The sequence below is a fragment of the Artemia franciscana genome, chromosome 1 (assembly GCF_032884065.1).
Source record: "Artemia franciscana chromosome 1, ASM3288406v1, whole genome shotgun sequence".
Lineage (NCBI taxonomy): Eukaryota > Metazoa > Arthropoda > Branchiopoda > Anostraca > Artemiidae > Artemia > Artemia franciscana.
The window spans coordinates 39,880,830-39,907,537 of record NC_088863.1 but is presented as its reverse complement, the minus strand read 5'-3'; the positions used below and the strand labels follow the sequence as shown (position 1 = coordinate 39,907,537).

General features: G+C 35.6%; 1 protein-coding gene across 1 annotated transcript in view; it reads right to left on the bottom strand.

The window, feature by feature from the left end:
• LOC136029534 (NECAP-like protein CG9132) overlaps window positions 1–25,682 on the bottom strand; it is a 28,445-nt gene extending 2,763 nt beyond the window's left edge. Inside the window, exons 1-6 of the mRNA XM_065708008.1 lie at window positions 25,577–25,682; window positions 22,722–22,863; window positions 11,027–11,235; window positions 6,775–6,953; window positions 3,159–3,282; window positions 544–646 (exon numbers count right to left, since the gene is read on the bottom strand). Coding sequence (XP_065564080.1) covers window positions 544–646; window positions 3,159–3,282; window positions 6,775–6,953; window positions 11,027–11,235; window positions 22,722–22,807 — 701 coding nt within the window. The 5' untranslated portion in view covers window positions 22,808–22,863; window positions 25,577–25,682. The remainder of the gene's footprint in view (window positions 1–543; window positions 647–3,158; window positions 3,283–6,774; window positions 6,954–11,026; window positions 11,236–22,721; window positions 22,864–25,576) is intronic.
• Window positions 25,683–26,708: the final 1,026 nt, after the last annotated feature.

Below are 26,708 nucleotides of genomic sequence, written 5' to 3'. Positions count from 1 at the left end.
CCCGCGCACAATTTTAAATGTGCTTACCATTTGAACTAGCTTAATGTTTAAGCACTGTATATGAGTAAAGCAAAACTTAGATAACTAAACTATATGCAGGAATAATTAAATTAGTGACTATGCAGTCGAATCTAAAGTAGGGTTCATTGGTAACAATCAATATTCCCAGCCATGATGTTGGAAAATCCTCAATATCATAATCATTTGAACTTTATATTTAGCCAATGCTCACTAGTCCAAATAGAAGTTACTACACAACTAGACTGCAGTACGGGCAATACCAAACATTCAGAAAAAACTCCTCCCAGTTAAGCCTTAAAACTGGGACAATATTAGAGGCACATCGGGTTGTCACGATTTATGATGTGGAAAAGAAAGAAAAAATGGCGCATCTAGAGTAAAGATGATGACAAAGAACGTGATTGTAATGATAAACACCTTAAGTTTACATTTTGCCACAAAGAAACTTCTTACTCATTTTATTTACCCGATAAAATTATAAAAATTAGTTACTTTCTCGAGAAAAGTCTATTAATGTCTTACCGTGTTGAAGAAGTAGTTATACCAGTGAAATCACCCCAATCTGAGCTACCCTGAGATACACCATTGTCAACCCCAACGTCAAATAAGGAAGATTCATCTGGACCTAAAAACAAATCAACAAACAAATAAATGCTGATAGAGCTCAATAACATTACATAGTAAAACGAAGCTCCAAGCCAAGCTACGGTTATATTTTCGAACCTATCATAATCCTGGCTTTTGACTGTTTATTCTTCCCCACGGAAAAACAGTAGAACTTTGAGTGAAAGTAAGTACGTAACTTTCTCCTACCAATCATCGTTAATGAACTATTTTTTGTGATATTTCACTGTATCAGTCAGTGATACACTAGGCATGAACCATTCTCTTCGCGACAAGGCAGATTGAAATTTAATTAATCTTTCTTAATATTTAACCGGATCTTGATGAAATTGAATGTCTTTTTATCAGATTTTCCGAAAGAAAATGACAAGTCCAAATCAAGATCAATGCTTAGAGAACTGTATTACTGTTGTACATTTTTTCTCCCTTTTTATTTTTAAATAAAGTTAAATTTGTTATCTTTTGCTCGAATAGAAGAAAAAATCAAATATAAATCAATCATTGTACTAATCCTAAATTAAACTATAATTATGAGTAACTTTACCAAAACAATTCATTTGAATTCCCGATTAACTAGATTGCTGAAAAGAGTAGTAACGCCACACCCAATGGACCAGAGTGGCTAATGCCCCAATAAAAAATAAATCACAATACAAAGAGTACAAAAATCAGATCTTCACTTTACTTTTTCATAAAAACATTAGATACAATTTTCTACTTCCTAGAAGTGTCTGCTGGGAAATAGGGGCTTTTCCTTGTGGTGTGATTATGAATCTTACTTTTGTACTTAAAAGTACTTATAAAAACTATTGAACAAAAATGTACAAAGTCGATTTTACAATAACGAGAAAAGAATATTCGGAATCATTCACACTAGAGAAGAACCCTGTATTAATCACTATGACTTCCAACTTTGGATTGAAATTAAACAACACCGATTTTTCTCGTTTTCTGAAAAACATAAAAGAAAACTAAAACAAACGGGACAGACAAGTAGTCAGTTTCTGTTTTCTGCTTCTTTGGAGAAACAGAAAAAGGAGATAGCAGCTGGGATACAAGGAGTTAACTTTTTTCTTTTTTGTTTCAAGAAACAGAAAATTGCAGTTTTTTTAAGAGAAAACAAATGCTTTTGCAGTAGTGAAAACTAGGAAAGTAATACACAGTAATACTTTAGAGCCTTAAGCACTTTTTGACTGACCGACTAACAACCCATAAACTGTAGTTTATCATTGTGTAAAGTAGTTAACTGCGTCATTAACTTTCAGATATTGTACTGTATTGTATCAGATTAACGACACTTCTTGACTACTAAGGTCCCTGCGTCGGCCCTGCAGTGCGTTGCTGCAGCATGATTCGATCTCTGGGTCCCATATTACCAAGCTAAGGCCAAATCCACTGCGCCACCACAGGACCTTTCAGATATGATTATTTCCAGTGCAGCTTTAAATTTTATTCCTGTTGTTCAGCAGGTTAAAAAGAAACAGATTTGATAAAAAAAAAAAAAAAAAAAAAAAAAATCCTCAAAAAGACAAGAAAAGATAAAATAAAGCAAGGACAGTGGTGGCGCGTGTCCAAGAGCCCAATACAAAGAAAACAATACCTTTTAATTATTCCAGAATAATTTCACAAGCTTTGAACAGTAAAAAAAGGATTTCCTTCCATTTTCGGTTTCAGCCAAAATAACTTTCCCTTCCAGAGAACAGATTATAATGATTTAAATAAAAATACGTCCTCACAAACGAACAATGACGTATTTCGAAAAGTAATACCCAAGAGTTTATCACATTCTTCAGAATGTTTTTCTTTAAATTCATTAAACTACACCAGCAAATTAGCCCCCTTGAATAGTCGTGAAATAAGGTTTCTGCCTTTCTGAACCAAAATCTAACCCGTTACTTTACACAATCACTTCATTTAACTCTGCTCCATATATTGTAAATACGGAAATAGCGACAAAAGGCTAGTTTGCTCTTGGCAATCGATCTTCAAAGCTATTGACCTATTCTAGTGAGCATTTAACTTTAAATAAATTGATTGAGATTGGCCCACTAAAGGCTTTAGCAAATTAGCCAATTTAGCAAATTGGAAAAACTACATCCAAATAGACCATGATGCCACGTGACTGCTTCAATTGTTGCGTGCATATCATTTCATATCACAAGCAACATTTTTATTCTGAATTTTTTTTTATTTGTTCCTTCACTAAATAAAATTTGGTCCATTTATGTAGAAGTCCCGTTTGACAGATAAAACTGCAAGTAAGTCGGCAAATAAAAGGGCAAGAACATTGGGCTTTCCATGACTCAATCCATTTTTTCGTTTTGTTTATAAAACGAGAAATAAAACAGGACCTTAAGCAAGCAACACCTGAGATTTGACTGGCTGAATTGCAAAATTTAAATTGTCAATAAAAAACTATTTTCTTTCCCTAGTAAATTATGAATTTAAAGATATGTTGCCCTTTTGCTACTAGGGGGTTCATAAATAATTTTGGTCAGCTAGAAGTTACTTACTAGTTCTGATAGCTTTTGTCGAAGATTGGATCCGAGATCCGACAGAGGGAGGCGGGGGTAGAAATCCTGTGCCAACGGGCTTGGTCCGTGCACGAGATGGGCTATCAGAAGTGCCCTCTTTTTTCTAGAAGACAAAAAACTTACTTCAGTTTTGTTTTTCCAATTTTTTTCTTGTTATCTAAGAGCATGGGTTACAAATATACACTAAAAAAAGACGCTAAGTAAATCCCAATCTTTATATGTATATATATAAGCTAATCATTCTCGTAATAGTCAATCATAGCATGTTAAAAAAAAAGTGTTAAGCAGACTCTTAGGAAAATCCATAAATGGTGAAACTCTCAACTGATGAAAACTACTCTTTAGACACTCTAAAACGGTTCAAAGCGTTTTCATTACCTTTCTTCTTTGAAGGATCGGCTTTGGAAGAAATTTCACCTTATATGTTATAATTATGAGCTATCTGTTCAAAATAGCCAGAAAAACAAAATGGAATATGACGGCCGAAAGGCCAAAGTCTTAAAAACTATTTTAACGTATCGTAAAAATAGTCATGTGTGTGTTTTTTACTAGTAGAAATCTTTTTTACAAATTTAATAGAGCGAACAACCTGGGGATACTGAAGTAAATCCAAATTGAAAAAGAGCAAAAAGTTGACGCTTTGTTGTAAAGCCTTCGCTGCAATTCGTGGAAATGTCGTATCATCGTTGTCATGCCTAAAGGATAGATTTCACATTTTCAAATTTCCAAGATAATTGCCAAAACCCGTTTGCTACATTGTTCGCAAAGGGAGGATCGGCAGATCAGGTAGATCAAAGTTTGATTGAAGATACATCGCCCAGCAGAATAGCTCAATTTTTCCTTCTTTTCTATGCGAGAAAAATACACAAAAAAATCAAATTTCTTCTATTAAATGAATTTATGGTACAATTTTCATTCTTTTGGTTCATAATTACAAAGGAAACTTTACACATTAATTTAAGTTGGAGCATGATTTTTTTTATAAATTAAAGACAAAAATATTACGTGAGTAATGTATTTCAACTACCAAACAAAACACAAATTTCAAGACAATATCTGAACCATACAAAACAAAAAGCTCAATAAATATTCTTTTCTCTTCTTTTCTCGTTAATAATTCAATAATCGAAAAACAGCATACCCTTTTTGATTGGCAAACAATTGAATACAGGAGGGGAGTCGGGGTATTCACCCCCCCCCTCCCTCATTCAAAAAAATTGCGAGAAACTGCATTTAAATAAACATTCTAGAAGAAGAAGACGGCTAGAAGAAGACCTAAAAGTGAAGTAATTGCGACCTTTTAAATACACGTTCTTGTGTGATATAAGGGCTAGAAAAATACCTAAAAAGGAAGAAAACTTCCATGATCTTATTCCACGTTATTAACGTGACATCAAACTTTCATGCACGAAGCAACTACAAGATAGGAACACTGAGATCTACTTTTAATTTATTCGTATCCAAAAAAGTATTTTTTGATTGCTAATATGAGAGTCCAATACAATTTTGTATGTTATAGACCGTCTGTAAAACGGCAATCTTGCGTGTGTGAAACGCGCCTTAATTTTAATAGGATTGTAATAAAGACCAATAAGGTCACACATTACTTTTGCTTCTGTTAGCACATTCTGAATAAGCAAACAGATTGGAACCAAGTCTCCGTAAAGGCACAACTAGACCGTAGTTGTTTACGACATAAATTTAGAGACATTTTACCTCCACCTGGATTGAACCGGTTATTAACACCTAAAATGTATAAATAGTACCAGTTACTTCATTTAGGATAAAATAAAAATGTTTCCCATTTTCCTAAAATTGCAGAAATCAAACAATTCGTGGTAACGAGCTTTAAGTAAGAAGCGATCCGGCTCAATACAAACCAAAACTCTAATAACCGGAATTTCGTTACTAATACATATATCAAAAGAATTTGTTTATAATGCTGATTTCAAATATATAAGTTTCATTAAAGTTAGTCTCAATTATTAAAGGCTACGAGCCTGAGAAAATTTGCTGGATTTTCGAAAAAAGAGAAAGATCAAGGATGCTTGTTTATTTCTTATTTTTTGTTGTTTTTTTTCCCCAGGGGTGATCGTATTGAGCCAGTGGTCCGAGAATATCGTGAAAGGACTCATTCGATCGGAAATTAAAAAGTTCTAGTGCCCTTTTTACGTGACTAAAAAGATTGGAGGGCAACTAGGCTTCCTCCCCCTCCCCTTTTTTCCAAAATTGTCCAATCAAAATTTTGAGATAGTCATTTTGTTCATGATAATTGAAAGGCCCAACAATTATGCCTTTGGATATAACATGACCCCCCTGCAGCCCCAGGGGGAAGGTCTTTAAGTTAAAAAATTTCTCCAGTATTTGTGCATATTATTTGTTATGGGGAAGTATGTATACATTTTCGTGTGGGGAGACGAATTTTCCACTGGGTGTTTCCCCACGGGGGAGTTTCCAACGGGAAGGGATGTTTTCAGGGGTTAAACCTATGAGAGAAAATTATACACTGAGGGAATTTGCCAGAATTCCTAAACAAAATTCTTTTTATATGTCTTGCTTTCTCTTTTCCGTCTCAATTTTACGCACGAAATTTGTTAAGGGTGATTGTCAAGGGTAATTTTTCACTGGTATTGAATTGTCGAGAGGAAATTTCCGTGGGGAGGAGGATTTCCCCGTGGAAGTGGGGCCAGAATCCCTGGCATTTTTTAAAAAACGATCAGAAATTAAAAAAAAAAGTTTGTATAACTGAAAGTAAGGAGCAGCATTCCAACGAAAAACGAGCAGAAATTATTACGTATATGAAGGGGATGTCCCCTTCTCAACACCTCGCTCTTCACGCTAAAGTTTGAATTTTGTCCCGGTTCTTTAAGAACGACTCCTGAAAAACAAGGGTCGTTTAATTAGAACAATAAGTTTTTTTAAAAGTACAAAACAAAAATTTAGCGCATGGAGCGAGGTGTTGAGGAGGGGGCAATCCCCTTCATATACGCAATAATTTCTGTTCGTTTTAAGATGGAATGTTGCTCCTTACTTTCAATTGAAAAAACTTATTTTTTTAAATTTAATATCTTTAAACTTCAGTCAATCGTTGTTCTCCGTTACGAGATCCAAAAATCAGGGAAAATTTTCAATTCTTTACCTCTTACAGTTTCCGAGCTAAAAACCACTGATCATGAAAGCAGGAAATAGATAAATCGACAAAGCCAGTAGGGCTCCTACAAAAATCAATAATAAAATAGCTTTATATTAACAAAGATCTGTGCAACTTTAAAAAGAAACTTTTCATTAGAAGCTACAGCCTATTCAGCAATGGCGCGCACTATTTTTTTTTTTTTTTTACTTGACTACATAGCTTAGTGAAAAACACTCGGCAGAAAATATACATCAACATCAATCAGCATTCCGAGAGGAGGGGTTATTTCAGTCAGTTAGAACCTTAAAATAAAATACATTCTCAGGTTCGAGTAGCCCAATTCTTTCCAATGTTTGTCTCTGGAGGAGACAGGCAGTCCTTACTCATATCAAATTGGGGAGCTTCCTCTATTTACCCTTGTGCAGGAATAGTCAATATCTTTTTAAACGTTTTGTTACTTACAGCTATGTTCATATTGATTTTGATAGTTTGTCCATCTTTAAAGCCCAAGTCCAGTTTGGGCTGCAAATCTTGTGGTTCATCTGACTTTTTCAGCCACTTGAAATGATCTTGCAAAGCTACATTTAAATCAAAACTATCGGATCTGTCAGAAAAACCAATACCAATAAACGCTGATCGACCTTAAAAGAAAAGAAACTGTAGGGTGCTGAAAATAGTTAAATTGGCTCTAGGGGAATTGAAGGTCAGCATCGATACGACAAAAATTTTGGTTCCAAAATATCCAGGAAGTTCAGATATCCGGTCTTCTATTTTTCGTATTAAATAAAAATATTCAAACAAGCATTTTGGGGTAGGTACATCGGATAACGTTCGAGGGAGGGGGGGGGATAAAAGTGCTATTTTTGGTACCAATGATCGAAAAAATTATATTTCTCTTCTATAGAATAAAACAGATAAAAAACTTAAACAAGACAACTGTGTACTAAATTTAAAGAAATAAAATTATGTTTATTATCTTTTATTTGGAAGCTAAAAAAATAAACAAAGCCGAACTGTTTCTTCTAAAGAGAACAACCTTTTTCAGATATTCAAACGTGATCCATAGCTAAATACAAAATCAGCTTGTTTCTTCCTTTTTTTTAATAGTTTAGTACGTCAAAAAAAGTGCACTATTATTAATCAGAAGTTTTATAATAATCCATATGTGCAACTATAATAAAGTAATCCTTTACAACAGCATATTTCATAGATATTCTCAGTTTTTTCCGGTATTTAACGACTTACTTCTAAGGATGTTTTTATTTTGGAAAAAAATTTCTCTTTGCCATCTGGGAACTGTAACCAGAGGTGGATGCAATCATTTGTGGATGTGTTTTTCTTTGAAAGCAATATCTCTGGGTCATAACGTTGATGAACCTAACTAATCACAAAGAATATGCAGCATTCTCATCATACTTAAACAAAGCAGTTGCAAGAAATTAACCATTTTATTCTACCAAAGCAGCAACAAAGAAACTAGTTTATAAAAATAGTTCGGCTGTTTAAGCTGTAGCCAAGTTAAAAAAAAAATAAAATTAACTAAAGGCCATATAAAAAATGAACCTTACCATTGATAATTGCACAATAATTGTGCGTTATAAATTTAATAGTTTTCATTGATTTTTTTTTCTGCCAAGGGCGGCTACTGGTTACACGCCAAACCTTTTCGTATTTAAATAAAAAGCGGTTACACATCGTATTACATAATTTATCTTACATTGTATTACATAACAAAGCAATATAAAAACATCGTAATGCAAAGCAAAAATATTCGTATGGTCGCTTTATCATTGTCTTTGCAGGGGAAAGTTTCTTCAAATTAATTCTAGAAAACCATACCCACGAATGATTGTACCAACCTAAGGGTTCAATTTATGCCATATATTTTTTGGCACGTTAATGTAAAAACAATGAATGCAATGTACAGAGTAAGTACCTAATAGGTAGTTATTTCGTTAATAGACTCATGGATGAGACACTGAGAGGAGACTCCAAAGAGCAAAGGATACGAAACTAGAAGGTCTAGAACTTGGTAATGTAGAAGATGGGTAGACTGACCTTAAGAAGATAGTATGCCAAGCACTGGGAGATGGCATAGGGAGGAAAGTTACAAACGAAGTTAGGAACGTTTTCAAAAGCCTTTAAGCTTGGTAGAAGGAAGGGAAATTGTGTATAAAAAATTTTAGAGCGATAGATGTTACGAGAATTATCGCAGCCGTTTTTACTTATCAATATATAAGACACGAGAAAAGTCTTTGGCCTTTTCTTAGCTAGAGCCTAGTAAAGAGCGAACCACTTTACTTAATCTATTGCTCTTTACTAAGACTAGTACCGGAAAAAAGGAGACACGTCAATAATACATAGGCTGAAACTTGATCTTCAAAGGTTTTCAAGGGGCAGGAGGAGCTGAAAAACTCCATCCGTGGGTTCCTGATCATGGTAATCCCAATGTTGCACTTTTTACGGTGATTCATCGTCATTTCCAAGAGTTACTGTGGAAATGACACCAAAAAGTTCGCATTTTCACGGGACATTGCATTTTACTCGAATACTATCAAGGAAATTTTTTTATAGCGTACGTAGCTAAATGAGCCCTTAAGCAATCTCTAAAATGCTACAATTCCCTGCAAAACGCCCTAACAAAAAAAGGACGAAAAGAACAAGTTAGTCGAACCCAACCTAAAAATAGGATTTCAATCGTTAAGATGGAAAGCTGAACACCTCCGGTTATAATAATTCGATTGCATCAAATATTTCAAAATGGTGAATTCAATGGTAGATTTTTGTTTCGATCCATTGCCACATTTAATTATCATCATTACTTTTAATTTTCGGCTTAACATAGATAATAGTCAACATTAGTGAATCTTTGTAAAATGGCAATTCTCTTACATTGTAAAATCCACGTAAAAACACATGTTTTAGTTTTTTGTTGTTTCTTTTTAAGTTTAAACTTTGGTCTCGTTAAAAAAAAGGCATTTTCATATTCATGTCTATTGTTCCAATGATGCCGGTTTTGGCTCTGGAAATACACTAATGAAATCATATAAACGGTCCCCAGATGAGCATATAGACAGGAGAACAGATAAGACCCTGTTAAACATCCAAAATCCATGAAAATAAATTTCCAGGCGTGATCGTATGGAACCAATGGTCCAATTAAAATAGCTATCGGCTGAAAAATCTGATATAGCCGACTGATCTAAAATTACATACTGAGCTCACCAGTTGCAAAGGCAGTAATGCAGCATGGCAGCACATTTGGTCCTAAAGGTAATTACTCCGTGTAAAATAAATGTTCATAATAGATATTTATTTTAAAGCTTCCTTTAAACAATATGTTTCATTTGAGGCTCGATAAAATTATTTACAGTAATGTAAAAATGCGCATCGGGCTGACGAATCATTTGATGAGTCCCCAATTTTAAATATTGCTTCAGCAATTACTTTCAAATTATTGTTTAGGATTTCAAAAGAATTGATTTGGCATCTTGTATTTATATTTTCTAAAGAAGAAAATGAGAAATACTATCAAAAACTTACAAATAGAAAGTCGAAATGCATTTACTGCAAGTTTCTTTTTTTGCAGTAAAGTTTTTTAGTGAGTCTGTTTTTTTTGCTTTTTTTGTAGTTGGATGTTCTGACAAATAAAAAACAAATTTTAGATAATACACATTAGTTTGCTTAATGCACAAATGGAACTCTAGACTTTGGAACATTTTAGGGGTGTTAGCGCCAGAATTTCAAAATCTCTTTTCAAAATTTTTATTCACTTTAAGTTTGACCGATTACTCATTTTAAATTGTTCAATTTTATGAATGGTGACATCAGAAATTTTTAAGTTTGACTTGTTTCAAGAAATTGATTTTACTTTTAGGTTTTAATGTCATTCTTTACTACTTAAAAAATATAATTGAGAAATTTTTTTGAAAAATCCTTTTCTGTTCGTTTTATTGTATAAATATTTGTAATGTTGTTTCGGCTCTCCTTCTTAAGAACTAAAATACTGGATTGCAACTAAATTTTTTGACAAAACTTACATGCTAAGTCAAAATATCCAACTCTTCTCAGGACCCCCTAAAAGCCCCCCCCCCCCCCCCTATCAAAATTTGAGGTTGATTCAGCCAACGGAAGGATTTCTAATTATTCAAGCAGATTGGATAGCTAAGACCGAAGACGCCCGTTTATTAAAATCAATCTCTGGACTAAAGACTAATGTGCACAATTTAGGCCCTATGGCTGTGTAGATCATGTCATTCCTGAAAGAATCAGACTTCTCGATTATTCAGAGCAAAATAATAATTTCAAATATAACATAGGGAGGAAGAGGGTGACAAGAGAGACTAAGGGCAATTAAGGAATACTGGAACTTCCAGGTTTTTACAGGGACTCCTTCTTTGTAAATTGACAAAAACAATCACACATCGGAGACATATCACTTCTCATTATGTCATTGCTATTGTGATAACACTGATTCCTACTTTTGGATAAGTGATAGCGAGAAATGAATTTCTAGTAAGACAAAGAGTTACAATAGATGCTTAAGTAAATAAAAAAGGCAATTATTAGGGAGGGATGGGCACTTAAAACCTATTGATTATTTTTTCTCTTCCACAAAGGCTTTAATTTTGGTGCATATTTTGTCATCTGTACTATAGAAACATACGGAAGCAGTGACAGAGAGGACATACTAATAATATTGACAATCACTTACTGCCATTCTCATCTTGAATTTTAATAACAAAATATCGAGAAGAGTCACTGACAGCTTCAATAGCAGGACCTGGGTACTGATCTATAGGACACTGACCAAACAGTTCACCATTATTTTTGTCTTCAAGTTTTAGTGCACATCTCTGGCCTTTGGCAACAAGCCTCAATCTTCCAGACCAGTCTGGTCCAGCCAAATTCCAATCTGCTGCTCTGTAAGCATAATTGAAAGATATCAATGAAATTAGAATTACCTAGTGATGTAAAACAAATTACTGGGTAATTACGAAGAAATAATAGCAAACACAACAACAATCAACTTGTTTAATCTTTAACATGTAAAAAAAGACACTAGTAGCTTCTACATACTGCTCAGACAATTCCCTTCGTATTTCAAATCATTGCTAAGGAACAAGAAAGTAAAAGTAAAAAGGAGCAAAACGTAAAAAAATAAAGGATTTTACGAAATATAAGGATACAGTACTGCAGAAAAATTGTAAAAATTGCATACAGAGAGGGGACCCACGTTTGAAGATACATTCCTTCCTGCTCAACAATTCCTTCTGGCTTCTTCAAACGAACTTTTTTTTACATTGATGTCCTCCATAAATATCAGGAGGATCAGGTGGTCAATACCCCCGTTGACATAAGAAGACACTACAAACTATATATGAATAGAACAATGAGAAATATTCACATTTAAATTTTGGTGAAAACATCACTCTAGGTTCCAGTTTCCCCCTACCCTCCTGGGAAATTTTCAGGCATTGTCTATGATGACTTCTCCATCATTTGTATCGGTAAGCACAGTAATGTAATCCTTTTATGTTGCAAATACTTTTTCGTTTTCAATTGGAGGAGAGATATCAACCTGCAGCACCCATATTATAAGCTTAGTCCAAAATTATTTCCAGGAATAAAGGGAGACAGGATATTACTTTTTACTATGTAAGAAGGATAATAGAAATATTTTCTGTTTAAATCTTGTTAAAAAGAAACTCCTTCTAGTACTTATCCTTCTCCTCAGTGAGATACATAGGCGGCACTGACAGTCCTCCCCATGTCTCCCCATTTTGTGCCTACAAGCAAATTAATACAACATTTCATGTTACACAAAAAAAAATGTTAAACAGGTTACACTCCTTTATCAAAAATTACTCCAACGAATAAAATAGGGTTAGAGATCAATTTCACCCCAAACATCCTTCTATTTTTAAATGAAGGCCAACAGAAAGTTGGAAAATCTGGGCATAAAAATGCACTTTTGAGGCCTCAAGCATGCATACTCCTACATTGACACAGATATTCACCAGCCCTCTTCCCCAAAAGCAGATAAGAAAGAATACACCATTGTATTTGATTTTATCAAGTCTCCAAAGATTCAACTTAGTGAAATGACTCTATAAAATAAACGCGTTAAGCATTTTCATGGACTGTGTGCATCTTTAGGATTGAATGCGCCACCGCAGGGCAATGCTCTTCATAAAACTTTTTGATAATTTTAAGTCACCTGACTATCTCAGAATTTTACATCTAATGTAGTTTCTTCTTGCTCTTTTGATTGGCAAAATTGATGCTTTGTGTGACAAAATACAGAAATGATGCGACACAATATTTTTCTCTACTTAGACAAGGCAGTAGAACTTCTAATTTCCGCTCATATGGGACTTCTCTCGATGTTCTAATACCATTGATTCAATACGACCACCCTTGAGAAAAAAAAAGAAACTGTTCGTATTAGAAAAATGAAAATTTGCATTTTTGTCGATAGAGGCTTGAAACCTCCGCAATACATTGTAATTTTCATCAAGATAAACTACTCTTCTGTGGTCACCCCTATTTCTAAAACACAGCACATTTTCCAAGACTTCAAGCGTCTTAATGACCTCAAATGGACTTGACCTCAGCTTTAAATTTAATGAACTTCATATATTTAGGGTTACCATAAACAGTGGTAATATATATATAATATATATATAGTTATTAAAATTTATTTTTAAGAATATTGGTAACTCTTAGCACGAGTTACTTTCACTTACAGTTCATTACCACAAAGTGTTTGATACCACTAAGCCTAAAATTAACTTTTTAATATCTCACGCAAAATCTAGGACTCTAGTCGTATTAATTAAAATAATATTGCATTTTGGACAGCTGTATACAATTTTTGCTTGGGGCCAAAAAGAAAGGATTGTCACAAGTTGTTCTCGAGAGCGTTCGTTTAGCTAATGTTCGTTTAGCTTGTCTTAGCTAATGTGTATCTTACACCTTTTTCATCTTCCTTGACTGTGAACAGGGCACTTCAGTCCTGGATTTTACCGTATGTAAAATAAATGTGGACTTTTAATGTGCTATTTTTCTTTCTGCCTATTTTAGCCTGTTATGCACCAAAACACATTATTCCAAAAACACGCAAGATAAGAAAAGCGTATCTTTATTCCATCATCAAAGTGTGCTTTGGTTTCAACACGTGCTTGATCCCTTTTTTTTAAGGCTGTACTAGCCGCAGTCTTAGCTTTGACTGAGAAGGTGGCAGTCATTACATAAATGATAAAATCACTTACTACAAAAGTTTTCTTCTTAATATGGCCTAGGGACTATATTCTTGTCTTGTATTATATTATATTAGTAATGGTATTTCTAGCTTAGATTCTAAGAATAATTTGTAGTTTGTTTTAAGGATAACCACCGGCCTTCAAGGCAAATTTCCATACAAAAATTGTGGCGATTGGAAATGATGTAAACAGTTCAACAGTTGTGTTATTAAATATGGCACATAACTATGTGTCCGTAAAAAACGCCAATTCGCCATGACTGGGCCATTAGCATTGAATTTCACTCTTGGGTGGCCTTACCCATCAAATGAGTTCACTGCACTTATTTTTATCATACGAACAGTAAGGGAGATATTGCCACTGGAAGTGGAATTTCACATTGTTAAAGCAATAGCTGGAGCCTAGCAAATATCATACCGTAGCCAACAGTGGCTAAATTTAGGCTTTTATGAAAGGGCTGGTAATATAAAATTTGGAGGAGGCTCATTTAATTTGAAACCGAAAGATCTAGTTCCCATTCTACAAGTCAAAAGTGATTGAAGGGCAATTATCCTCCCCCATGCCCTCTTTTCCCCAAAGGCATCCAATTAAAATTTTGAAATACTGGTAACCATCTTGTTAAAAATTGTCCAAAGATCATATAACAATGCTCCAGCGTTGACATAACCCTTCAGAGTCTGAGAGCTAAGGTTTTAATTTATTCCCTGGGACATTAATGGCTTTTATAAAAGGAGTGGTTGTATGAACTTTGGGGAGGTTCATTTGATTAGATATTGAAAGTTATAGTTCCATTTTATGAGTCAAAAGTGATTGGTGGGTAATCAGCCCCCTTTTCCCCCAAATAGATCTGATCTAAATTTTTAATAGCCATTGTATTCAAAATAGTCTAAAGGCAAAATGTTTATAACTCTGGGGTTGACGCACCCGTGGTCCCTGGGGCAAGGGATATAAGTTATGCTAGTTGCCCAGTATTAACATATAAAGTTTTTATAGAAGGGGAGGTTGTATAAACTTTGGAGGAGACTCATTTGATTGGAAACTGGAAGTTATAATTCCCTTTTTAAGAATCAAAAGTGATAAGAGGACCATCCCCCCTGAATCCATTTCCCCCAAATTGATCCAATCAAAATTTCGAGATAAGTCATTTTGTTCAAATGGTCCAAAGCTGAAATAATTAGGCCTCCAGGGTTGACACCCCCAGTCCCTGGAGCAAGAACTATAAGTTATGCTAATTGCTTATTGTTAACATGCAAAGTTTTAATGAAAAAGGTGGCTGTATAAACTTTGGAAAAGGCTCAATTGACTGAAAAGTGAAAGTTCTAGCTCCGTTTTTAAGGATCAAAAGTGATCAAAGGGTAACCAACCAGCCCCCCCCCCTCTCACGCTCTTCCTCGCTCAAATGCATTCGACCAAACCAAAAAAAGAAAACTCACAGGTTGACAAACCCAGGGCAAGGGCTGCAAGTTTCCCATTGATTACATATAAGGTTTAAGGGTCCTTTTCTAGAGTTAAAAGTGATTGGAGGGCAATATCCCTCCCACGCCCTCTTTTTTCCAAATTATCCAATTCAAATTTTAAGATAGCCCCCCTCCCACAACCCTTCCAATTTTTCTGCCAAAAACATCCAATTAAAGTTTTGAGATTCTTATTTTGTTCAAAAAAGTCAAAAGGCCAAATAACTATGCCTATGAGGTTGACAACCCCTCCCCAGCTCCTTGGTCAAGGGCTGTCAGTTATGCTAGTTGCCCATTGTTAACATGTAAGGTTTATATTGGTTTTTATTGCATTTGATTTTATTGGTTATCTCTTATTAAGAGCAAAAAGTGATTGGAAGGCAACCAGACCCACCCCCCTCCATGCCCTCTTTTCCCAAATGTATCCAATTAAAAATTTTAGATAGTCATTTTGCTCGAGTAATCCAGAGGCCAAATAACTGGCCCCATGGTTGACAAACTCTCCACAACCAGGGGGGGAATGGTTTTATCTAGTTCTGATTTACAGGGCAACTTGGATTTATGTAGCAAGGGCTGTAAGTTATGCAAGTTGCATATTGTTACTTTGATACTTTTTTTACATTGATACTTTTTTTACTTTGATGCTTTGTTTACTTTTATAGTTTCTTTATTTTAATACTTTGTTGCTTCAATATTCCTACTTTGATACTAGTTTTAATAATTTGTTGAAACTTTAACGTATAAAAAAAAAAATTGAAAAACTTGAAACTTTGGCAACCAAAACAAACAGAAATTGATTTTTCAGATTTTGCAAAAATAAGTTTTTCATAAAAAGTAAAAGCCAAATTGAAGTTAAGCTCAGCAGAAACAAGAGCTAAGAGCTCATATGGCACTTCTGACGAGGCGAGAAGAGCTAAGAGCCAAGAGATCATATGGTATGAGCTCTAACAAAATTCTATGAATCAATAGATTGATTTAAAAAGGAAAATAAGAGGCTTGATGCCGGTCAGGATTTAAAATAAGAGCTCTGAGTCACGATGTCCTTCTAAATATCAAAATTCATTAAGATCCGATCACCCACTCGTAAGTTATAAATACCTAATTTTTTCTAATTTTTCCTCTCCCTTTAGCCCCCCAGATGGTCGAATCTGGGAAAACGACTTTATCAAGTCAAATTGTGCAGCTCCCTGACACGACTACCAATTTTCATCGTCCTAGCACGTCCAGAAGCACCAAACTCGCCAAATTACTGAACCCCTCCCCCCAACTCCTCCAAAGAGATCGAATCCAGTATGATTCTGTCAATCACGTATCAAGGACATTTGTTTATTCTATCCACCAAGCTTCATCCCGATTCCTCCACTCCAAGTGTTTTTCCAATATTTCCCCCTCCAACTCCCCCAATGTCAAAAGATCTGGTTGGGATTTGAAATAAAAGCTCTGAGACATGAATTCCTTCTAAAAATCAAATTCCATTAAGATCCGATCATCTATTCGTAAGATAAAAATACCCCAATTTTCACGTTTTCCAAGAATTCCGGTTTCCCCCTCCAACTCCCCCCAATGTCACAGGATCTGGTCGGAATTTAAAACTAGAACTTTAAAGCACAAGATCCTTCAAGGTATCAAATTTCATTCAGATCTGGTCACCCTTTCGTAGGTTACAAATACCACAATTTTCAAAATTACCCCCCCCCCCAATTCCACCAAAGAGAGCAGATCCGGTCCGGTTATGTCAGTCACGTATCTTAGACAGGTTTCTATTCTTCCCATCCAGTTTCATCCTGATCTCACCGCTTTAAGTATTTTCTAAGATTTCCTGTCCCCCCGACTGCCCCCCCCCCCAATTACGCTTGATCCGGTTGAGATTTAAAATAAGATATCTGAGTTACGAGGTCCTTCTAAATATGAAGTTTCATGAAGATCCGATCACTCCTTCGTAAGTTAAAAATACGTAATTTTTTCTTATTTTTCAGAATTAACCCCCCCCCCCAATAGAGCGGATCCGTTTCAATTATGTAATTCACGTATGTAAGACTTCTGCTTATTTTTCCCACCAAGTTTCATCCCGATCCCTCCAATCTAAGTGTTTTCCATGATTTTAGGTTCCCCCACCCCAAACTTCCCCAATGTCACCAGATCTGGTCAGGATTTAAAAAAAGAGCTTCGAGACACGATATCCTTCTAAATATCAAATTTCATTGAGATCCGATCACCCATTCGTAAATTAAAAATACCTCATTTTTTCTAATTTTTCAGAATTAACCCCCCCCCCCCAACTACCCCAAAGAGAGTGGATCCGTTCCGGTTATGTCAATCATGTATCTAGGACTTGTGCTTATTTTTCCCACCAAGTTTCATCCTGATCCCTCCACTCTAAGTGTTTTCCAAGTTTTAGGTTTCCCCCTCCCACCTCCCCACCCCCAATGTCACCAGATCCGGTCGGGATTTAAAATAAGAGCTCTGAGACACGATATCCTTCTAAATATCAATTTTCATTGAGATCCTTTTCTTATAAGAAAAATTTCTTATTTTTCAGAATTAACCCCCCCCCCCCCCAATAGACTGGATCCGTTTCAATTATGTAAATCACGTATTAAGACTTCTGCTTATTTTTCCCACCAAGTTTCATCCCGATCCCTCCAATCTAAGCATTTTCCATGATTTTAGGTTCCCCCACCCCAAACTTCCCCCAATGTCACCAGATCCGGTCGGGATTTAAAATAAGAGCTCTGAGACACGATATCTTTCTAAATATCAAATTTCATTGTGATCCGATCACCCTTTCGTAAGTTACGAATACCTCATTTTTTCTAATTTTTCAGAAATAACCCCCCCCCCCAACTACCCCAAAGAGATCGGATCCGTTCCGTTTATGCCAATCATGTATCTAGGACTTGTGTTTATTTTTCCCAACAAGTTTCATCCTGATCCCTCCACTCTAAGTGTTTTCCAAGTTTTAGGTTTCCCCCTCCCAAATCCCCCCCCCCAATGTCACCAGATCCGGTCAGGATTTAAAATAAGAGCTCTAAGACATGATATCCTTCTAAACATCAAATTTCATTGAGATCTGATCACCCGTTTGCAAGTCAAAAATACCTCATTTTTTCTAATTTTTCAGAATTACCCCCCCCCCCCAAAGAGAGCGGATCCGTTCCGGTTATGTCAATCATGTATCTAGGACTTGTGCTTATTTTTCCCACAAGTTTCATCCCGATCCCTCCACTCTAAGTGTTTTCCAAGTTTTAGGTTTCCCCCTCCCAACCCCCCCCCCAATGTCACCAGATCCGGTCAGGATTTAAAATAAGAGCTCTGAGACATAATATCCTTCTAAATATCAAATTTCATTGAGATCCTTTTCTTATAAGAAAAATTTCTTATTTTTCAGAATTAACCCCCCCCCCCCTGATAGAGCGGATCCGTTTCAATTATGTAAATCACGTATGTAAGACTTCTGCTTATTTTTCCCACCAAGTTTCATCCCAATCCCTCCAATCTAAGAATTTTCCATGATTTTAGGTTCCCCCACCCCAAGCTTCCCCCAGTGTCACCAGATCCGGTCGGGATTTAAAATAAGACTCTGAGACACGATATCTTTCTAAATATCAAATTTCATTGAGATCCGATCACCCGTTCATAAGTTAAAAATACCTCATTTTTTCTAATTTTTCAGAAATAACCCCCCCCCAACTACCCCAAAGAGAGCGGATCCGTTCCGTTTATGTCAATCATGCATCTAGGACTTGTGTTTATTTTTCCCACCAAGTTTCATCCTGATCCCTCCACTCTAAGTGTTTTCCAAGTTTTAGGTTTCCCCCTCCCAAATCCCCCCCCAATGTCACCAGATCCGGTCAGGATTTAAAATCAGAGCTCTAAGACATGATATCCTTCTGAACATCAAATTTCATTGAGATCTCATCACCCGTTCACAAGTTAAAAATACCTCATTTTTTCTAATTTTTCAGAATTACCCCCCCCCCCCCCAAAGAGAGCGGATCCGTTCCGATTATGTCAATCATGTATCTGGGACTTGTGCTTATTTTTCCCATCAAGTTTCATCCCAATCCCTCCACTCTAAGTGTTTTCCAAGATTTTAGGTTTCCCCCCTCCAACTCCCCCCAATGTCATCAGATCCGGTCGGGATTTAAGATAAGAGCTCTGAGACACACTATCATTCCAAACATCAAATTAATGAGAGAAAGGTTGAAATGGCTCAGATATGTTTGGCATATTCAGATTGCCAAAAATCATCCTTTTTGGCCAGTAATTTATGACTTGGAAAAATTTATGGAAAATTGGAACTTCTTGTGGGAAAGAGGGAGGCTTAGAATAGATAGGGATGGAGAAGTGTGAATAGCCTTTGTTTTAATGAAAAAGAGAGTAACCCTTTGATACCTGAAGGTTCCCTCAAGAACCACAAAGTTCACAAATATCTTATTATCAAATCTAAACAAGCTAACTCCTTGGGGTTGCTAACATTGTGTGATAGTCAACAAGCTCTATTCCCAGTATTTTTTCTCAGTTTATGATTGTCCACCTTAAGGTGATATAATCACAGTCAAAGTACTTTTTGCCTCCTTGGATTTTTCTTAAAGGTGGGCATGTATTTTTGTAATTGACAACATAATGATTTCTTCTAGAGTTTTTATTTCCAGGCCTTACATAGAGGAAGGTCTGACAGTTCAAATGAAATGTTGTTTGCATTGATAGTATAAAAAGCAAGGGAAGGGAGGGGACCAAAGAATCATGGTTCCTAGAGGAACCATTTGTCAGAAACAGGAACTTTTCTGCCAAATAAATGTATCTCTGCAGCTCTGAGGAATCATCTAAAATAACCTGAGCTTGGCTGCCACTGTCAATAGTAAAATACTAAACTTTCTATTGCTAAATTACTGAATTTTCTATAGACAAAATTGGTCCAGATAATACTCCTGACCTGCCAAGTGAAGATGAAGACCTATCTGATCCACAGTATGTTCCTCCAGATGAAGTTTTAGAAGAACTGCTCAAATCTGAAATAGAAACCAGCTGAATTGAAGTCAAGAAGTGTGACAGTCAGTATGAGTATATAGCTAATGGAGGTGATGAAATCTGAGAACAATCTCCAAGTATTCCTACTGCCAAACCAATGATATGACAAGACATTGCTAGGAAGAAAATAGGTTTGATCCCACAAGATACTCTGTTGAAAAGATCAGCTTTGAGTCAACACAGAAATGAGTCAGATTGTTTTTGACAACTATGTAATAAGCCACATACAGAATCACTTCAGAACAATGACAAGCAGTTAGGTGATCCTTTGGCTGATATTGAGCAGCTTGTAGGATTCCTTTTGTTTACAGAAATAGTGAAAATGCCTTCCTATTGTAGCTACTGGTCAAATGAAACTTGTTACTCCATGATAGCTGATGCTATGTCACATGACAGATAACTGATACAGAAACATTTGCATTTCAATGATAATGTGTCACAGAAGCCCCCAGATAGCCCTGGTTGACACATGATTCATAAAACTTGTCCCTTGATAGAGAAGGTTTGAGCCATTTTCATGAAGATATATGCACAAAAACGCAAGGTCACTGATGAGCAAATAGTTCCAACAAAGCAGCAAATATCACTGAAGCAGTATAATCCCCCTGCCAAAAAAACAAATAAGTGGGGATACAAGTTCATCTCCAGAGCAGGAATAAGTAAACTTGTATGATTTAGAAATATTTGCTGGCAAGTAATCAGTTGATACAAGATATTTGCAAGTTGGTTCTGATTTGTCCTCTGACTTGCAAGAGGAATCTCAAACACATGAACCACAAGCTCTTTTAGGACAACTGGTTTTCATCACTAGATCTGGTGCAGACCCTAAATGACCAGGATATACTTACACTGGCTATAGCTAGGGTAAACAGTTTAAAAGACTGTGCTTTGGGACTAGATAGGAAAATGAAAGCAAAAGGAAGAGGCTTGTATGACTGGCAGGTGGAACTGCAATTGAATGTTGTAGTGGTGAAGTGGTATGATAATAAGCTGGTTCACTTGATATCAACCTATGTAGCTGTGGATCCTGAAGATACCTGTGAGAGGTAGGATGGCATGCAAAAAAAGTATACAAAAATGAAGAGACCACACTGTGTAAAGGAATACAATAGCTTAATGGGCAGCATTGATCTTGCCAATATGCTGATAGAGTTGTACAGAATTGATTTTAAGTCTCAAAACAAGTCATACATACAAATTTTCTTTTTCTAGTTTGGCCTTTCCATAGTAAATTGATGGATCCTGTATTGCAGATGCCTTCCTGTTGGAAAGAAACCCTTGAACTTACTGCAGCACTCAACAAAGCTCCATCCCAAAACAAAAGATAGTATAGTTGCCACTCATCAGGCTCAACAAGACTTGATTGGCCAGGAGAACTTTACATCAAACAGAGGTGTCAAGCTTGTGTTCAAGCCCACTACAAGGTGAAGGATATGAAGTGCAGTGGCTTTGTGTTTAATGCCAAACAGAAACCATTTCCTATGCTACCAAACTAGCAAGGCAATGTGTGACTAAATGCTATTAGTACTTGATGTTGCCTGTGGGAACCATTTTATAGTTTCTTCAATTTTGTAATAAAAATTTTTCTTGACATTTTTGTTGTGGAACAGCCTTAAATAAAGCACAAAAAAAACACACAGAATTTGTTCCTCTCTTCTTTCAATATTTAGACATCAAAGGGTTAAAACCTTAAATGAAGGTAAAATGTAGGCAAATTGTAAGAATTCAGACAGTTATAAGAAGTAAGACCTGATATTTATGCAATCATCAGCCCCAAAAATAAAAATAGGATATAGGTCAGGCTACATAGTAACTTCCCAGGTTAGACTTTTAGGATTGGATTCATTCCTGAAGGTTTTATTCACCTAGTTCAACTACTTTTACAGATAGCAAGAAGCCCCAAAACTAAAATTGTTGTCCTTGAAAGATTAAGAAAAATCTGAAAGCCAAAAATGCTTAGTTTGTTTTACCTAAATCCTCTATGTGTTTGCCTTGGCCAGGCTACAAAAAGAGGTACCAAGCTTGTGTTCAAACTCACTACATGGTGAAGTGTATGAAGTGAAAATGGCTTTATGGTTCATGCAAAAAAGAAAATGTTTCCTATCTAACCAAACTAGCAAAGCAATATGGGACTAAGCTATGTGCTGTTAGTGCTAGATGTTGCCTCTGGGAACCATTTTGCAGTTTCTTCACTTTCATCTACAAAAACTTTCTCTTGACATTTTTGTCATGGAATGACTTTAAATAAAGCACAAAAACAGGCACAGAATTTTTTCCTCTTTTCTTTCAATATTCATGCATCAAAAGATTAAAAGCTAAAATTATAGTAAAATGTATTTGTACAAATTCAGACAGAAGTCTGCTATTTATTAAAAAACCTGCTATTTATACAATCCTCAGCCTTTTAAATAAAAATAGGATATAGGCCAGGCTATTTAGTAGCCTAACTTGACAATACCTTTCAAGGTATTTTGGGAGGGGGTCCCTCCCCCCAAAAAAAATCCTGAGCATGTGCCAGTTCCCAAGTTACTTTAAGGCTTGGATTTATTCCTGAAGGTCTCATTCACCTGGCTCACTACAGATAGCAATAAGCTCCTAAGCTAAAATTTTACCCTGAAAGAGATTAAGAAAAAACTGAAATATGCCTAGCTTATTTTACCTATATCCTCTATTTGTTTGCCTTGGTGGAATTTTGAAAACGAACACTTCATTTTTCACTAAAATTATACTTTCATAGTCTTCCATTGTCCGAAGTTTCTACAGACCAGTCTTCACTTCCCCAGCTTTCCCAAGAAGACCAGGGGTGTGTTCCAGGGACTTACTGTAGTAACCGAATGGTTACTATTTCCGTTCCTAGCGAGAAATTGGTTACTGCCCAACCCACTGGGAACGAGAATAGTTACTGCCGGCAGTAACCGCAGTAAGTGATTTTCTTACCGTGCTCAAAAGAATGGTTAGCGCAGTAAGTACATAATTCACCTTCTTCAATAAAAATCTCATTCAACAAAAAATAAATATGGACAAGAATGAAGTAATGGAATATGAAGTTATTTGCTTGGAAGAAGGTGGGACAGTGATTTTGCAAAAGAAAGAGGGATCTGAGCCAGGTTAGTAAATCACCATATTTTGGGATCAACATTAAAGGACACCCTGAGTAGTAGGCTATCTATTAGCAAGTAGGTTAAATTAATGAAAAACTTATTATTTAATTTAAGTTTTCAATGTTTTCTGGCATATCCAGGCAAAATTATTACCTTAAATTGCCATTTGGAATCATTCTAAGGATTGACTTCTTCCAGGTAACATTGAGGCTCCATTAAATTGCCACATGGTAGCATTTTAAGCATTAACTCCTTTTAGGCTCTGTAAACAGGCCTAGGTGAAGTATTACAGATAAGTTGAGGATTTATGGGCTGCCAAATCATTATTCTGTGACTGTCTTTAATCCTATTGAAGAAGTAGGCTAGGGTAGACTATTCAGAGTCTATTCCAAAGGATGGTAATTTTATCCAGTAAAATTCTAGTTGATTGACTTCTTGCTATCACTGAAATGGGTTAGGTTAGGAAAATGAAACTTTCAGGGATGGGTCTACAGGCTAAAGTATGTCCTGGGAAGGTATTTCAAGGTACACATCTCTACTCATTCTTGCTCTAGAGGGCCTTGATCTTTGATGACCTTCAAAAATATTTATAGCAGAAGTTACATGTTTCCCATTGATTCTGCCAATCTATCCCTCAACCTTTAACTCCCTGTTAATTGAAGCAACTGTAAACAAAGCAAGAATGGGGGAAAAGGTAACAGGTGACAGAATACATTGGAACTACATAATTTTGGCTATATATTGGCACCTTAGGCAGGTTGGAGGTAAATTACAGTATAGAGATGCATGCTTTTCCCTTTGGTATGTAGGCTAAGTAGAAGGTCACTTGTACCTGATGCCATCCGTGTTGTTTTTAGTTGGATGGGAAACATCCAAAGAAAGTTTCCTTTGAAAAGGAAAGGTGAGAATGCCCAAAAGTGAGATTGAATTTGTCAAAGCTTGGAGGTTTGCCCCTTCAGTCTGTTTAAAGGAAAATGGATTCATAATTGAAGCTTTGTTCATTTCAATCTTAAGGGTGACCTATATTTGTGACAATTCATTAAATGGTTGCAAAGGGGTACTTTTGTTTATTCATTTGTCTTCTTTATTTTCTAACAGTTTTTTAATCTTTAAATTGATATCCATTTCTTACAAATTTTTATTGATACCAGAGGTTCATTTGCAAGTTTTCACCTACTTTGTAATCCCTGGTCTCACAATTACATTTAAATTTACTGAAGCTAGGAAACATAGAGCTACTATCTATTTAAAGAAAATCAATGGATATAAGTAGGTTTTATTGTATTTAAGCCCTAGGGCCATGGCAATTAAAGACAAATTAAAGAAGATTAACTTTAAAATACTGGACATTAAATAAGCATGATAGTCACAAAGAAAAACAAATAACAAAATTATACTTCTGTGTTCAGTTGCCAACCTGAGCAACAGTCATAAATTTTTTTAATCTTGCAGAACATTCACCCCAATTATATTCACAAGCTGTCTCTCATGACCCACACTCTTGTCCATACATCCACATTTCAGGGAAATAGAAGGACCATCATACTGGTATTCTTCATTTTTACTTATATTTAATGGGTTTGAAAGAAAGTTTCTATGGCTAAGTCAGTAGGCCAGTAAAGGACCTGGTGGTCCTTTAGCCAGGTAGTGCAATAGGAAGCTAGGGACCAGCCAGCCTATGCTCTTGCATGCCCTTCCTTCCTTCCTATTGTCCCTAGATTTCCATCTGTACTCATTTAAAGTTAGGCCAATTCTAGCTGAGGTTAGTCATATCACCAACCCCTATCCAAAACAAAATAAACTGACAATGCCAGGAATTAAACCTGTACCCCTTGGACAAAGCATTCCAGCCCAAAGTGCCTACCACTTAGCAAGGAACACAAATTTGACCAGAGAACAATAATTATTTTAAAAAAAGTAGAATATTGAAAAAAAATTGCTATAGTTGTCCCACTACTATCCTGTAAATGCTATAGGCCCATTTTATTTAGACAAATCAATTTAAGACAGGTATCAACAAAACTCCATCAGGGATTGTATATGCTTAAGATACAATCAAGCTATTTGAATGCTTAGTTATGTGATATTCTTGTCTTCAAATAATAAAAAAGAGAAAAAGTATATGATCTATTTATTTTTCACCAGCTCATTTGAGCAAAATCATTTGTGACAGCCAAATGCCCATGGTTGGCTTAGAACCTCTCTAAATGCTCTGAAACAGAAGGAATAAAGAATTATACTAATCAGCATTAAACTGTCGCTTAAATTTAAACACGTGCGTTTAATTCGAAAATGACGCTACTGCTAGTCAGCTTACTGTGCCGTTCCCACTGGCTCTACCGCAGTTAGAAATGGGCAGTTACCGCGCAGTTACTGCAGTTACTGAAAAATCGTCAGCTGGAACACACCCCAGCTTTTAGTTTTGATCTTGTTCTTCTGTTTCTTCTTAGATGTTTGTTGGCAATTTAGGCCGTGCTCATTTTTCCCGATTACTTTTCCACTAATCTGGGTCTAACCCCTAAAAGATAACAACAAATACTTATACGGCCACGTGTCACTTGAAATGAATTATTATTCGTGCCACAGAATAATACCTGGTATCTGGGTTCATAAGCAAAGACAATATAACAAACAGTAGCTTTATTTCGGTACTTACATACAAATTGTCTGATAATACACATCAATAGATCGAGTATCCAGACAAAGAAACGAAAAGCATAAAATCAGGTTCAGAGATAAAATTTTCCCTGTTCTTGACCCTCTCAAAGTTAAACTCTGACTGTCCCATAGACCATCAGTTTTTCTGTATATATTCCGTGGTTATGGGATGTTTGACCTTTCTCTAAACCAGGATCTCGCGACTTCGCAATTTCAAAACATTACTTTTTTTGTCTTGATGAGATATTGTGTTCTCATGAAATTAGGTGGACTCATATTTGAACTTAAGGGAGATAATTTCAAAATTTATCGGACGTATATTCAAATTTATTGAACAAATTTTCAACATGTAATTAACATTTGTTTTTGAAATCGGTTATGAACTTTGTTGGAGTCACGAAGTAGTCAAAGGCTACTTTTTTATCATGTTTTTTGTCTTTATTACATTTTGGATCATTTTTGGCTAATTTTGACTATTTAGAAATTGGGTTGCAAAATAACAATTTTCAAACCCATAATGGATTGAAAGGGAATCCTAGTGTTTTACGTTACATATCCCCCTTTCCGTCATAGAATGATGTCTTCATCCTTTAGACCAATCTCCCGTTTATATAATAGTTTATTTTGATTTTTTTTTAAATTTGTTATCGTTAATTAATTTTTTTAAACTCATTTTTGTATTTCCTTCACCGCGGAATGGTTATTGATTTACATGTTCAGTTTTGTATTTTTCTTGTTTATTATTTTTATTCTTGCACCTAGAAATGTGATTATTAAAGTAATATTAATGACGTAATTTAACGCTATAAAGCTTATACTCCTAAACCTTACGATAATATAATACAGGTTTACACTGTGAATACCTAGTTTCAATTTTTTTTAAGTCT